General features: G+C 40.0%; 1 protein-coding gene across 2 annotated transcripts; it reads left to right on the top strand.

The window, feature by feature from the left end:
* Positions 1–3,337: 3,337 nt before the first annotated feature.
* On the top strand, positions 3,338–10,970 carry hsd17b3 (hydroxysteroid (17-beta) dehydrogenase 3). Of its 2 annotated transcripts, XM_051422460.1 has the most exons (11): positions 3,341–3,629; positions 5,898–5,944; positions 6,267–6,342; positions 6,478–6,585; positions 6,731–6,798; positions 7,273–7,317; positions 7,408–7,442; positions 7,546–7,627; positions 7,713–7,778; positions 8,541–8,690; positions 8,783–10,970. In XM_051422460.1, the coding sequence occupies exons 1-11, from the start codon at positions 3,479–3,481 to the stop codon at positions 8,885–8,887; spliced, it is 933 nt and encodes a 310-aa protein (XP_051278420.1). In that variant the 5' UTR covers positions 3,341–3,478; the 3' UTR covers positions 8,888–10,970. The 2 variants fall into 2 exon arrangements, with proteins under 2 accessions (XP_051278421.1, XP_051278420.1); XM_051422461.1 differs by lacking the exon at positions 7,713–7,778 and having other exon boundaries at positions 3,338–3,629.
* The last annotated feature ends 5,018 nt before the right edge of the window (positions 10,971–15,988 follow it).

Below are 15,988 nucleotides of genomic sequence, written 5' to 3'. Positions count from 1 at the left end.
ACGAACCTGGATGAAAACTTAAGCATAACTGTGGCTACTAATTTGGCTGTTACTTCTCTAAAGGGCTTCTGGATACCTAGTGGCATCGTCACAAATGACAGCCTGACTCCTTTCTAATATCTACTCCAATCTGCTCAAAGGGAGTGGAAATGACAGGGAGTGGAATGAGGGGTGCAGGAGCTGTATGCTTCCCTGCAGTGAGGTGACACTCTGGGCATGTTTTGCAGTAGCTTATGCACCTCAGCCCTTGATTTCCAAACACAAAAATCTCAGTTAGTGAGCTAGACCCAGCTTCTTTTGTTTTCATGAAACACTCTGCAATTGGATCAATTTTATACAAAAGAGCAAGGTTACAGGAAAAGGCAACATCCTCCTCAGCTAGCTCTGGCGCCTCAACTTCCTACTTCAGCCGCTCAGCTGACCATTGTAGCGACTCCCAAACCTGCTCTCTGCGGGACCCCAACCTTTCTTCCTGTGTGACTCTGGACACTGCATGTTTCTGCTTCTGTGTCTGTGTCTGTAGTTGTAGCTGGAACTTGATGAGTGGAAATATGACATATCTGTGTACAGTTACATCAGTCTCTCTGCAAGACCTGCCTCTGAAGCTGGACTCCCTACATCTAGTGTGACAGACATGGGCATCTCTTTAACCAACAAGAGTGGGACAGGTGTAACTGTGTGCAACACTGGTGGGGCAGGGATCTCCCTTGCCTTAGACCTGGTGACAACTGCACACAACCTAGTCCTACTCTCCTGGATTAGATCCAAGATAATTGAATGCATCTGTTTCTAACAACACAAGATACAACAACTCCAGAGTTACTCCCTCTTTCATGAGGTAAATTTGGTTCTGAACTATGGCTGTGTGCACAAACAATCAGCACTGTCTCTACTGTCTGTCATTGCTCTCTCTGTACAAACCTTGTCTGAACAAGAGAGTGCGAACAACCTAACCTGTCTAATAATGCAGAAAGGGGTCTGCCATTTAGCAGGACTGTTGGTGACAACTTTGGGGGAGGTATTAATTCAGGTCTTAGGATGTAACACAGGTTTGTAGCTTTGGGCTTTTTAACTGGGCGGGTATAGTTTGCCTCACTACAGTTGTGACACACTATTTCAGCTTTGTGACCTGACCGAGGCTTGAGTTTTTTTTGGTTCTACAAGTAAAAGTTTTCTAAAGGCTGGCCTGGCCCGGTGTATAGTTCCCTACTACTACCTTTGCCCAGCCCCTCAGACTTTCCTTCTTGAGATCTGAGTCGTCCTGCATAGCAGTAGGTTCCCAGTGCCTTGTAAGCAGTCATAGTCATCCACCTGTTTAGCGGCCTCTGCAGTGGTGGCTCTTTGACCTGCACTCTTTGACTTTCACTTCTTTGTACCGCACCCTGAGATACAGCTCAAGGACTATCTTCTACGTAACCTTTTTTCTTTTTTGGTGTACATGTCATACTGGATCCATTTGCAGAATGACCTTTTGAAGTTGGTATACAGTTCTCCTCAGTGGGTGTCTCATAGGAGTGGAATCGCTGATGGTAAGTTTCTCTGTTGATTTCATAGTTTTTTCAGTACAGCAGCCTTCCACAAGTCATAGTTCTGTGTATCTACAGGGTTCATTGCAATACTAGCGCCTCTGGTCTTTTCAATAGTTTCTATGTACATGATGCTACCTCATATATCTTGTGTCCATTTGGACTGTTGTTGTGCACATGCACAGAAACACACGTCTGCAACATGAACACATGGTCAAACAGCAGGTATAGCACTGGCTTAAGAGCTGTGTGCAAGCTACTTGAAGCACATTGTCCCAGTGTTCTTTGTGTCCCAGGAATATGTACTTCCTTTCCATTTCTGAGAGGAATAAGGGGGGGCAGTCACAGACACTGAAACCTATGGCTTTGTTCTTTGTTTTCTAAGTTCACAGTGTGCTGTGAACTCCTCACCCAGATCTGGAACTGAGGGGTGTTGACAACCAGGGATTGCACAAGGTGCTTGAAGTGCTTGAATTTTGCATGGGAAAAAATCAAGTACCTTCATAATAGCCCCTTTTTAAAAATGCTGTCTAGAAATGGATCTTTGTAGCGATTGGCTTTTGCTGAATAACACCACCAACCTCATTGTGCAAGATAAAAAAATAGGAGTTCAGGGGTGCCCTATAGCTTACCTTGTAGAGCTGGCACCCCATGTACCAAGGCTGAGTCGTTGCTTTAGTGGCAATGGGTTTGAATCTGACCTGTGGCTCCTTGCTGTGTGTCATCCCCTCTCTCTCCCCCCTTTCCTGTCCATCTTCATTCAATGAAGGTAAAAAGCTCCCCAAAAAAACCTTTCGAGTAGTAACTTTATGGGTGAGTCAGCCCTCAAGGGCCACATGAAGTACTCTACTGAACTTACAAAAGTGAGATTGTGTTTCACAAGCACTTTGATACTATTTTGTCCTAACAAAGTAAAGCAGAGTTGATAGAAATCACTGTGGTGACAAGGTTACTGTGAGGGAGAATGCCTCATCGTATGTGTCATGATGACAGTTTGAGAGCCCTCAGCAACATTCACTCTCCTTTAAGTCCTAGAGCTAAACAGGTTCTGCAAGATGGTTTTCCATATCAGCTCATCTTACAGCAATTACTTTGGCTCACTTCGAGAGAGTTAATATTGTTCTTTCCAGTTTTCACACACATTCTTTCATGCCAACGGCTTCTAACACAGTAATCTCATTACAATACTGACTTTTGGTAGGCAAAGTTTTCACTCTATCTAGTAGGCTGAAATTTACTAATTGGCCAAAAAAGGCCTTGGCAATGGCAATGACCTTTCATAAAAGGTTGTGTATGTGTGGTTGTGAGTCTGTTTGAAAGCATGGATGCATGGATGCGTGCACGTATATGGGCACAGCTATTGTGAAGCACACCTGTTTTTCGGACTACATGAATTCTAACCACGCTTCTTTGGTCCTCTGTTAAAGGTGGATTAGTTAGTACTAAGCATTTGATCAGATACTGCAGTGCTGATGGTGATGGGAAAACCGTAGTCTGCTTCTGATGAAAAAACTCAGATATTTTTAAAAATATCAGGTTTGAGTGATAGAGCCTAGAGTTTTGCCACTGTTACATCACTTAGGCTTTGTGTTAAAATTATTTGGAGTTCAATGTGGGCTCCTATTTCTGCAATTTTCTGACTTACTGGCTGCTCCGGCTCACAATCACAACAAGCTAAAAAGCTACAACTGAATATAATATTTACCGGTACTATTTGTGTGTCTGTGTGTGTGTGTGTGTGTGTGTGTGTGTGTGTGTGTGTCTGTGTGTCTGTGTGTGTTAGCATGCAGGTCTGAGGTAGCGAGCGTCAGGGTCTGTGCATGTGTTTGTGTGTTCCTGAAATGGGAGTGTTCTCTGGCAGAACTATTCCCCCTTCTGTCATTCTTTTTTTTAAGTGAATCTCTGAACTAAACACAGAGAGGCTTAAAGCTGGAGTTTGTTGTTGGACGAGCATGGATTTAATGGAATTGTTTTTCATTTCTCTTGGTGCAGCAGTTGTTGTCTACTATGGAGTGAAACTGCTGCTTTTCAGTAGGATGCTTTTTCCAAAACTATGGTTTCCACTGTCAAAGTTCTTTTTCACGTCCATGGGAGAGTGGGCAGGTGAGCTATGTGTGTATGCATGGGCATGTGTGTGTGTGTGTGTGTGTGTGTGTGTGTGTGTGTGTGTGTGTGTGTGTGTGTGTGTGTGTGTGTGTGTGTGTGTGTGTGCATGTACTGTAATGTACTATATCAAACCTACTGTAGGTCATATTATGGCAAATAAATGCTAGGACTGTAATGGATGCGGCAAATAGCATCAGGGCATTTACACTACATTTGTGTATTTATAAATACTGATATGGCTGAATGAGTACAGTAATATGTGTAAAAAGGCACGTGTCAGAATGTGCCTGTGCATGCAAAAACTCTGAAAACAAAAGTAGTTTAGTTGTCTGAGCACACTGTTGCTTGGCTGTACGGCTGTAAGAGAAGAAGTTTGCTGTTCTATACATGTTTAGACTTTTCACTGTGATGCAAGATTATACTTGTGTAATAGGATTCATGCCTATGGAGCAGCTGCTTCCAAAGCAGAGTGAGATATAATCAATGTTATTTATGTATCTACAAAACATACTGCCTTTGTCTTTTCTTTACCATAACAGAACATTCATTCTGTGTTAATGTGCAAAATGTCCACTGTGTGAAGATAATTGTATGGCAAGGGAGGCAATCTGGAAGAATATTCACACAACAGTATAAATTGCTCTGCCTTCAGCAAAAGTTTTATAATGAAGTGCAGGGTAAGTTGACAGAAGGGATTAAGGATATTAAGAAAGGCACTACTACTTTCTACAGCTGGTGCAGGCAGTCAAACTTGTAAAAATATGAAGTTATCATTGTGTTTTTTTTAACCTAAATACAACTGGGTGCCCCCCAGTTGTATTTAGGTTAAAACATGACCGTCAGCTCCAGCTCGCCCAGCACACTGTCTCCCAGTAATTACAATGAACCATTCCTGCAGTCCTGAGAGTAGTCTCATTGACTTAAAAGAAATCCATTGGCATCTTCTGAAGAGGTTATTCAGTCTCCCACAGTGCTAAAGTAAGTCTCATAAAAAGCACAGAATGGTAGGCTGATCTGTCCTTTCTTTCCATAGCCCACTTTCATTCCATTCCAGCACAGGGAAAAACAACCATCAGAACAGTATGTTCTTGGCTGCATAAATGTCTGCCCTGATCTGAAATCACATTTGCAGAGTTTGTCTCATTCAGTTGAGTCATTTCAATTTCAAATGGCCTAAGGTGTATTATATGTCTTGAGGACAACCTATATATGACATGTATGTATGCATGTGTGTGCCTGTGCCTTTGGTTGAGTAGTGTATCCGAGTACAGTGTATGGCTGATCATGTTAGGAATAATTATTTATATATTTCTTAAATTCATAAAACATTACAACTAGAACATTTAGCATGGTCAGGGATACTCTTCACACTATGGGACTGAGGATTTCTTTGATATATACTGATACTGCTTATTAATAACAATACTTATTGATACTACTCTCCATAATTCTGTAACACATGTTTGGAAAACATGAACAGCCACAAACTGTTAAGTGAAGTTAGAGATTTAGGTGGCTAGTTTGCTTTTCATGGTAACCATTAACCAACATTAGTTAACTAATATAACTTGTCTTGTGATGCTAAATAAATTGGGCTTAGGTATTATACTTAAACTGACATTTTTAATATCAGGTGTTTTTAAATATACCGTTTATGGGATTTTTAACACCTATGTGAATAAATGTGGACATGTTACATCTAATCTCTCAGTTTGTAAATCCAAATGTGCTTTGTTCTGGTAATGGATCATCCTGATGGATAATCAGACATTTCATGTTTTAGCTTTTCAGAGGGAAAAAAACAAAGAAAGAAACTCTAAATTGAGTCTACACTGCTGCAGTCACTAGTCCTCAAACCAGCTCAAACCAAGGCATGCCATCTCATCCACTTAATCCAGTTCTAGTTAAATACTGATGCCCATGTCTTTATGTCTGGAAATAATGACTAACAGATCCTGTGACCTTTGTAGGATGAGGAGGAGATGGGAGAGTAAAGAACACTCAGAAACAAGCAGTTCCTCTTTGTTCTCAGAACTGGGGAACATGTTGTGTTAGTACATTCTGTTAAAAAAGGATGGGTTGGTTATATTGTAGACAAATACAAACATAAACTCAATCCTGGGACTTGTTTGATAGGAGAGGAAGAGAGATTACGTAGTGCAGCTTTTATTCACAGTGCCCCTAGTGTTTAGAATGGAAATTGCAGGAGAATATGGCAACTGATGGGAGTCATTTATAACACTAATTCCTGCATCCTTGTTTTAGTGGTGACTGGTGCTTCAGAAGGCATAGGAAGAGCATATGCATTTATGGTAGGTGGTTGTTTAAATTACATTACTAATGTTTGCATGTATGTAAACCGTTCTGTACTTGAAATGGAAGAATATGAAGGATTTTCAATGATAAAACACCTGCTACAAATTCTAACTTTTGACCTGTTGCGGGTTTTTAGGTGTTTTTATTTTCAGACTTGGTCAACAAAGACTATCTGAAGCTCTTTCCTGCTCAGCTCATCGTGCAGGTTAAAATATTTAGTTCTTATTTGAAGTACATCTGCTAACCTCTTTGTCTTTGTCTTTGTCTTTGTATTTTCATTTCTCTTACTGTCCACCACTGCACAACTGCATCCCATAGCTTGCTGAGCAAGGAATGAACGTCGTAATTATGAGTAGAACTACAGTAACACTGGACCAGGTGGCCAAGGAGATTGGTAAGAACTTTCTATTGACCTATTTTATTGTGTCTGCTTTTAAACTTGGATTACATCTACAAATATGCGGTTTGCCAACTACAAGGGTACATAATGTACAGTATATTGCTGATCCCACGTTTTCATTTTTCAAAGGCGATACCACAGGACAGAAGGTGAAAGTGATAGCAACAGACTTCATAAAGGAAAATGTCTTCAGTGAAATTGAGGAGCAGCTTAGGGACCTCAACATTGGGGTTTTAGGTAGGACTTTTTAAACTCCCTTTTACTATTGCATCCACAAACACCAAAAGAAAAGGGTCATTGTTTGTAGAATAAAAAGGATAGTAATATGTGCTGATTTTCTTCCCCCATTTGAAACTGAATCTTCTTCTTTCCTCTACCCCAGTCAATAATGTAGGTGTTCTGCCCAGCTTCATCCCCTGCCAATTCCTAGAGTGTGCAGAGCTGGACCAGGTCAGTGCCCTGTGTAATTTAGGTATTTTAAATGCAGCATGGTTTACATCCACATACATGTATTTACTTGCTGTGTTCTTCTTCCACGACTTTCAAGGCTCATTACTGCATTTCTTGGCATGTTACCACCACCTGTAGATCACTGAGGTAGCATGAAACCATTGGTATGCACCCTCATGCATGTGCGCAAGATAAAGAAAACAAGGATCCACTCATAGAAAAACAGCTCCACAGCACTACTAGATGTCAAAAACACCACAGGGACATTTAACACCTTTAATTACTAACTTATATACTGTTTCCATTTGCATTCCTCAGAGGGTCTTACAGATAATCAAACATTTCACTTGCCTAACTTTTTAGGAAGGAGCCCCTTTTTAAATTCTTAAGTGTAGCCACCCACTTAACATTTTCTTTCCCTTAATTGTCAGTATAGACAGCTTACCTGGGGCCCATGTTGATTTATGATTTCAGACCGTTACAAAAGTGATAAACTGCAACGTGAAAACTATGGCCAAGGTAAGAGTGTATATTTGCTACAGCTTCTTTCCAAACAATGACAACTCTTACAATTGCCTTGAAACTGAACTTATTTTCTTTTTTCTCCAGATGTGCAAAATAATCCTTCCAGGAATGGAGAACAGGTTTGCTATCCATGTTTTCTTCATCAGATGTCATGTGTAATACCATAAAATCATAACACACTGGTCACAAACTTAAGACCCCCTATTTTTTCTGCTTTTACAGGGGAAAAGGGGTGATTGTGAATATTTCGTCTGGAATTGCCACTATTCCATTCCCCTTGTACACCCTTTATGCTGCATCTAAGGTAAATGAAGCATCACCAGCTGCACCTGTTGTTTTTACCTAAATCATGTTGTAAGATGACTCATGCTCAAATTCTTTTCCTATAGGTGTTTGTGGAAAGATTTTCTCAAGGTCTTCAAGCTGAATACAAAGATAAAGGGATTATTATACAGGTTAGCTTTGTTTCTTATTGAGGCTTAAACTCCAAGATCTTTAAAGCTATAACGTGTAATGTAATGAATAAATGTATATGTAACATCTCCGCATTTAAAAATGTCTAGAAACACTAGACCTATGTTAAATATTTTGTTGTGTATTTACATTATGGTTAGAGTCCCCTGTCAATGGTGTCAAAACTGAAGCATGCGGAAAGGGGTTGCGCATGCTTCAGTTTTGTGGTTGTCTACCAGAAGCTGTCATGAATAGACTTTTTTTTCTTTTACAATCTAAATACTTCTTAGATCTTGGTTGTTTTAAACTATATATAACAGGATGAAGGATTTTAGTCATTGGACGTCTGGATCTTTAGAATCAAGCTGAGCTAATGTTAGCAGCAGCTCGCTCTCAGCCCCTCCAGGACGTTCTTTATCTGTGACACCGTCAGAGAAACATTGATTTCTAAAGTGAAACTGCTTTATTCATTATTATTTTACTAGTTTTAATTACTGGGTCAGTTTTTTTTTAAGAGGAGGAGACCTCTGCAGGTAAATCGGCTCCCGGTAGAAACCTGCTGAGCTGCAATGACAGCGGTGGTGGAGAAGACAACAACTCCTATGATCCCACACTACTATCAAACTTAGTCTTTTGTTATTGTTTTGATGTGAGAGACCCCTTAGTGGAAGAAATTACATATTGTACATTTAAATCAAGTGAAGAGTCAAGAATCTTGAAAATATCGTCACACAATTTTTTTTCTATTTGTCTCATTTTCTCAGACAGTGGCTCCATTTGGTGTCTCCACTCGACTATCAGGTTATCAGCCGATTAACATGGTGACACTATCCCCAGAAGACTTTGTTAAATACTCCTTGCAGTACATCAGAGCCGGAGACAAAACAAATGGCAGTGTCTGTCACATAGTTCTGGTAAGACTCCGGCATAACCATCTGATAATGTCAAGGAACTGATCCCTGTGATTATGTATTGTGTGTCTGAGTATGCGTATGTGCCCACACAGGGCTGGATACTGCAGTCTATCCCTCTCAAGGTTCTCCATGGAGAGCTTGTGCTAAACAGCCTACAGGACTATGTCAAGAAAAAAACAACACAGCGCAAACTTTGAAAATGGTAGGAATAAATAACCAGGAACAGCAATCTGAAGACATTTGGCTTACATATTTCATACTTTAAATAAAATTATGATTATGGAACTGGTGTTGACCAAACTTTTGCTAGTATATTGTGTTACGTTGTGGATAAGCCGGCCTCAGAAGAGCACCTTCATTAATTGTTTTATGTTCTTCAGTTCTTAATATTCAGAGGGATTGATAGGCCACATCAGTTTTTTGTTATTTTAAAAAAATGTTCAACTTCCATATCTTTCTTTACATCTCTGCTTTATTCCAAATATACTGAGCCTACTCTCACAATAGAGACACATAAACTCAGTGTCTGCTTTATCAGGTACACCTGTAAAATCTAATGCAATCCATAAAGGCTACTTATACTGTTAAGTATAAATTCATAGTCACCACTCTTGACTATGAATTTAGTAATAAACATATAAGTGGACTTTTCCAACAATGTCACCAATAAATGAACATTATGAGCTTCGTAGTGGTATAATGTATGACAGGGCTGTTGCAATAGATTGTAGAGAAGTGTACCTAATCAAGTGGCCACCAAGTGTAAATGTATTGCCATTAAGGGGCTTTTTTTCAATCAATTTGCCCATTTCATTGTAAGATTTGACATTAATAATTTGTTGTCTATTTGTTGCCCTTTCTGATTTAGTGTATACAGTATTTCATTTTATATGTTCCATTGCAAACCACTTTTCAATGATGATGAATTCTGAGTTTACTTTTTCAGCAAATGTATGAAACAAAGGCCATATCTTGACATTCCTTTCACATAGCCACATCAGATTAAAAAAACTAAAAGAAAAACATCATACCTTTACTACCATAAACACCTTTAACCACACAGCTGGCACTCCCAGTACATTTTTAGACTGCGTGTGTGTGTGTGTGTGTGTGTGTGTATGTGTTTATACCCAGTCCCCCATAGTCTCGTAAAGGAACATGATAATGAGTGTGGCGTCTTATCTGTAAACTGAACTGTCCTGTTCTGTTATTCACCCCCCTACACACACACACGCACGCACACGCGCACACACATAAACACACCTGCAACTCTCATTAGCATCCTCCTTTCCCCTCTGTGAACATTTGATCAGATGAGTACACCACCAGACAATTTCAGGTGTCAGTCACCGTTCTGATATCCACAAAACCAGTTGGGGTTGGAAGAGGACTGATGAGCTTCTACGTGGTTCCTGAGAAATGAGAATACACTGGAGACCTGTGTTTGATAGCCTGCTGCTTACAGGATGATGTACAGTGTTTAAAACATGCACAAACGTTCCCTCATCTGTGCACGTACATATGCATTAGCAGACACACATAACCGTTTGAATTAGTATGTGCTACTGAGATGTCTGACCTAAAAGAATCACTAATCATGGGGTGACCAGGCTGTTTTGGCAGCTGTGATGAATGATCCTCCCCATGAGAGATAGTGCAGGGAATAAGAAAAGTGGCTTTGGAGAGAGAGAGAGAGTGAGTAAAGAGGTCAGAGTGACCTTAATGATCCGTGCCTGGCCGGACTTTTTGCAACTCATCCACACTTGAGAATAGCCTAACACTTTTACAACAATTAAAACACCATTGTACCAGAAAAAGAAGATTATAAAAGACCATCATATCAAAGCAGATATATAGTGATATTGTGTTTGATTTTGCCAGCTTTAAAGGCCTACTAAGGTAAGTATAGTAGGCCTATAACTTATGGTTTTTGTACTATGGAATTGTCAGCTATTATATTTGTTCTTCCTTAGGCAGGGTAACTTTGGGATACTTTGAGATACTCTGATGTATTCTTTAATTGTATGTCTCTTGGTAAATCTCTGAATTTACTTTTGTATATTCTTTTAAACTGATGAATGTGATTGATGAAAAAAATGATGAATATCTTCGGATCCAGTTTCATTTGATTGTGTTTTAAGATTGGAAACATAATGTTGTTCCACCCTGTCTGACATATTCACAAAGATGTATGTTATCTTGTAATGTCATGATTCATTTAATTTCAAACCCAAGCCTTCTTTGTTATTGCTGCACAGTTTCATTAAATGGTAAATTATCTTTTGTATAATTTTATTCAAGTTTACCACAAATTCATCCTGACATTCACGATTTATTTGGTGTTTTGTCAAACTACGGGATCTCTACTTCTCTGGGTTTGAACAATATGTGACTGCACAGCATGACTTTGTACTGACTGTACTGTGAGTGGGACATTGGGGCGGAAGAGGTTAAAGTGACCTTCGCTTTCCTAATATTTGTATAACCAAGTCTTGTTTCCACTCAGTAGTGTTTGTAGATTTATAGCAAGTGAGTGCTTGAAACTGTTGGGAAAGACGAAGTGTGAACTTTAGTACTAAAACATTTAATATTGCAGGGTCTATGTTCTACTAAGGACGCTGACATGACCAGCACATATTTGTCTGGTTTGCCTTTATCATACCTGGCATCAGAACCAACATGGTAACAACAAAAGAGTAAGTAGGAAATCATTTAAAACTAACTATTATGAGGTGAAATTGTCAGTTTGATTGATTTCATGTCTTTTTCAGAGTGGACACACAACAAGCATCAAACGCAACTTAATAAGGGTCAATTAAGTTAAGTGACACAACCGTTTTTAACATTTCTATCAGCAGTAATAATTTATGGCATGGCATCCGTTATCCAGAATTAGACCTAGAAGGGCAGCCTGCAGCCAGAGAGTGACCTCCACTTATTATTCCCTGAACAAAATTTTTGTGTCACAAAAATACAAAGAACAGAACAAAGAACAAAATGTTCGAGCTATGACTACCAATTTGAACATTGATCCCTGAGGCAAAATGGCAGCAATCTGGAGTCCACAGTCCATTTAGATGTTTAAAATAGGACTGTGAAGTCGATCTTATTGATTTTCATTATTGTGTAACCATTTCTATCTGCAATAAATAATATGTTTATATCACTTTGTATCACAGATATGTCTTGGATGGCTTTACAATCTTTACAAGCACATGACGCCCTTTATCCTTTAAAACCATAGATGTATGTATTAAAGCACATTAAATATGTCATGTGTTCACTATGTAGTTTCCTCTGTGATCATGGTAATATTCAATATAGTCACTAGAGGGCACTAAATGTAAAGGTTTCACAGTGCCTTCTGATAATTGTAACCTTGCTCTGCAGCAGGTCGAACACACACGCTCACTCACTCTCTCTCTTTCTCTCTCGCTCGCTCTCTCTCACACACACATTATTTAAACTAATGAAGGGTCAGGTTATTTCCACATGATGATCTAGGCCTGTAACTTATCAAAAACAGTCTCTGCACGTTGGTGATTTAAGAGACTGAATGAGCAAGCCAGATGGCATATCTGTTGTTACCAATTACATTTAATTTAACCAAGTTACTTTGCTACTCAGGATGAAGGGATTCAAGTTTCTTAAAAGAAGAAAATCTATGTACAAAATTCTAAATTAAGCCACAAACCACCAAAAATCTCTTTTACATAAATTAACAGTTTAATTCAATGTAATGACACTACTCTCCACCAGTGGGAATTTCCAGAAGGTGTGTTATCTGTAATACTTCTATCATTGCACCTCCTTCCAAGCGGCAGTCAAAGCAGTGTGTATGTCACCTGCAGCTGAAATCCAAAGTTGTTTTCCGTGGTTGCTCAACAGCAGGGACTTTCCTCACCTGAGGTGATCTGCAATCCAGTGCACACATTTATGACACCTTTTAATTTACCAGCTTTAAAGCCTCTCTAACATCAAATGAGGTTCTCAGAGTTGATAAGTCAATATTACTACTGTCATAATAGTCGGTTATAGGTAGCCAAGATAGTTCTCTTCTATTACAGAGCATCAATGTGGGAGAGCTTCTCTCCTGCACTCACAGAATAATGGTTTTACCATCAGTCGGATCATATTTTAGCACAAATATTAAGTCAAACTGGCTTCAACATGTCTAACGCCTCTAGCAGATGAGAGATTCATTAAGAAAGGGGTCAAAGGAAAGCCATCGTTTTCATTTCAATGGGTTGACCATGGCTTATGTGGGTGGTCAGGACTGCGAACACAGTCTCTGCATGCAGCTTGTGTGTGTATGTTTGCTTGTGTGTGTGTGTGTGTGTGTGTTTGAGCAGGGGTAAGAAAAGGAGAGAGGTGCTGCCTTTGAGGATGCTCCCTGTGTGACTCCTCTCTCCTCCCTGGACGCTGCTTGCTTGTTGTTTCAGTAAACAGAAGGGTCCAGAGATGATCCAAGACAAGCACACAGTGACCGCAGCCCACCCAGGAGCCAAGGTCAGGACCACTAACCTTCAGACACATACACGCATACGCATAATTTTCCAGGCTGACCCGGGAGTTTTAGTTTCAGATTGGAACTCAATCGCCTCATTGCTTCAGAAGTCTAATCTAACGTGATAATTGTTGAATCAAGATAGCCATTCCCCCCCCAACACTGGATAATGCTGAACTCCCAATAAAAATATTTGAGTGAATTATTGGAAAGATATAAAACCCCGATAGCCAATTATATACGCTGTGCATTTTTGACTCCATATTTCCCTCAGTGGCTTTCTCTCTGAATGTTTTCCATATCCTGAATGTGCTGTGCTTGTCAGTACGACACACCAGTAAAAATATTAGAATATTTATACTAGTTGAAATATTTCTGTGACATAATTACCACCTTGTCTCTCAAACTTTGTTGCTGGGCACAGGGAGATCCATTCTCACAGAGGAGTTCTAGGGGCAATTATTTCTCACAGGAGTAATAATACCTACCACTTCTCTCCTATTCAGGCTGGAGGTCTTTGAAACTCAAGAAGATAATTCCAACCCTTCATCTTCTCCAAAGGAGCAGGCTGTCAGGGACGGGCTGCACTGTCAGCGAGGGAAAGCAAACAAGACGAAGGAACAGAGGCAGAGAGGGCAAAAGAATGGTAGGTGGGGAAGAAAAAGGGTTAAACAAGGAAGAGCTTCAGAGAGAGGGACGGATCGAAAAAGGGAAAAGAAAAGGCTGGTGACTTCTCTGACGGGTCCAGTGCTCACATATGGCTAGGCTTTGCTTGTGTAGCCTCACTTCAAGGCGAAGGGCCCTGCAAACATAAACAGTAGAAAGGCTGCAGCTGGAGCAGGGAGGCAGCCGCTTGCTTACCGAGACCTCTCTACACTAAACAATGGATCAAGTGACGCACAGGCCTTTGGCAGTGCAACAGAGACCCAGGCAGCTCAGAAAAGCCTTTCTTCCGTACGTTTATATCTCTGCTCTCTCAATATTTACCCCATGGGAAAACACACAATTTTCCGTTCCTTTTGCTCTGAAAGGAGTGAAAGAGTAGACCTCCCTCCATCCCAACTTCAAGACAGGACAGGGTCAGGGAGGACAAGTGTCTTTTTGTACAATGTTTGATGTAAGACGCTCTATTTTCAACAACTATGCAACTCTGTCTAGAATTCCATCACTTACACACTCCGACAGCTATGTACAGGTGTTGGGAATGAATAGATTTAAGCTTAGCCTTTCCTTCACCGCTATTCATTGATATTCACACGCACAGCCTATTTCCAGCCGGTTAAAGAGAAGCAAACAAAATGAGGATTAGCCTCTCGTACTGTGTTTGTTACTGCATCAGAAACTTAGTTTGTACAAGTGTGTGTGCGTGTGTGTGCATCTGTGTTATATCTCTTTTATGACAGGGCACAATGGGGAACGGAAGGGCCCAGGAGCCAGTGAATTAACCAAAATTACAGCTAACAGTTGCCTGGGTAACTGGATAGGAATGAGGGGCAAATGGTGTGTAATTTCCTAATGAAGGGGGGGGGTTCTTTTTCACATTTAGAGACCTCCTCGGCCTGTTACCGTAACAACAAGAGGACTCTGTACCCCCCTAATGTAGTTGCTTGCTTGCTGAGTCACCTAAACGTTTTTTCATAGGCCTTAGATACAAACTGTTTATCCTGTTCCCTCATAAACGGCTATGATGGTCAGTTAAATACACGTTGGATGGATACATTATTACAGTTGCCCTGAGGAGAATTAAACATTAATGATAGATGTTTGTTCAGACTTAAAGGCCCTGAAAACTACCAGCATCTTACTATCAGTGATGGGATCCAACATGAGCACAGTTTTATGCCTAAATTAAAACAGCTTTGGCAATTTCACATGAGAGATTTATGTATTTGTGCCTCTTCTCACTGGTTTGAAGTGGGTGGTGCTCAGTTAGAAAGGTGATGTCACATACATCTGTGCACCAATGACACTTGCCAGGTTGTTTGGTTACTGTTGATCAAATAAATAAAATAAAAAACATAATAAAAATAAAACCACACCCACACAGTCCTGATGAAGCAGATTAGCCAAAGTTCTGAGTGTTAAACTCTGTCGCAGTGAAACTTAAGTTAAATCATCCTCTGTGATGTGACTGAATTTTGTGTTGAATTAAGTAATACGGAATATGTAGACACTGCACAGGGTACAGTTACAAGAGAGATTTAAATCAAATCCTTCAGATAAGATGTTCCTTTATTGATCCTCCATATGGGAAATTCAAATCGTCACAGCAGCACAGGGGAATGTAGTAAATATAAAGAAAATAGAATAAAATATATACACTATATACAGTGAAATGTTACCTAAAGATGTTTTTTGTATATAGAAATTACTTTAGATTTTAATCCAAAGTCCCTAGTGCTTTATTTCTTTATGTGTTTGTACAAGAGCTAGTTCTTAATCAGGGACAGTTTGCAGACCTTCATAACACATTGCAGAGTGAATGTATGGAAACCTGAGCCTGAGATGACTGGACGCCTAGGTCAGCATAGGTCAACCCTCATTCACAGCTTTTTACTAATCAAATCAAACTAGGTGTCACAGTCTGACTTCTGCAAATAAACCTACATGGCCCGGGCCGTCTCTCTGCCGCTCTGACTGACTGCCTAGTTTATAACATACTCACAGACACCCTGGTTATAGTGGCAGGAAACATAAACAGACTTCTCACCCTGCCCTTGACACAAAGAGACAAGACACTAATAGGATAAGTGTAAAAACTCTTTTGTGGTAGTTCTTGTGACTCCCTCTA

This window comes from Dicentrarchus labrax, unplaced genomic scaffold (genome assembly GCF_905237075.1).
Source record: "Dicentrarchus labrax unplaced genomic scaffold, dlabrax2021, whole genome shotgun sequence".
Taxonomy (NCBI): domain Eukaryota; kingdom Metazoa; phylum Chordata; class Actinopteri; family Moronidae; genus Dicentrarchus; species Dicentrarchus labrax.
This window is presented reverse-complemented; position numbering and strand designations above follow the sequence as displayed.

What these genes read in the sequence shown, in the direction of transcription:
- hsd17b3 (XM_051422460.1), top strand. Translation starts at nt 3,479, where the DNA reads ATGGATTTAATGGAATTGTTTTTCATTTCTCTTGGTGCAGCAGTTGTT. An exon ending in GAAGAGCATATGCATTTATG is followed by an intron (nt 5,945 to 6,266) that starts GTAGGTGGTTGT and finishes TGCATCCCATAG; the next exon opens with CTTGCTGAGCAAGGAATGAA. An exon ending in CCAGGTGGCCAAGGAGATTG is followed by an intron (nt 6,343 to 6,477) that starts GTAAGAACTTTC and finishes CATTTTTCAAAG; the next exon opens with GCGATACCACAGGACAGAAG.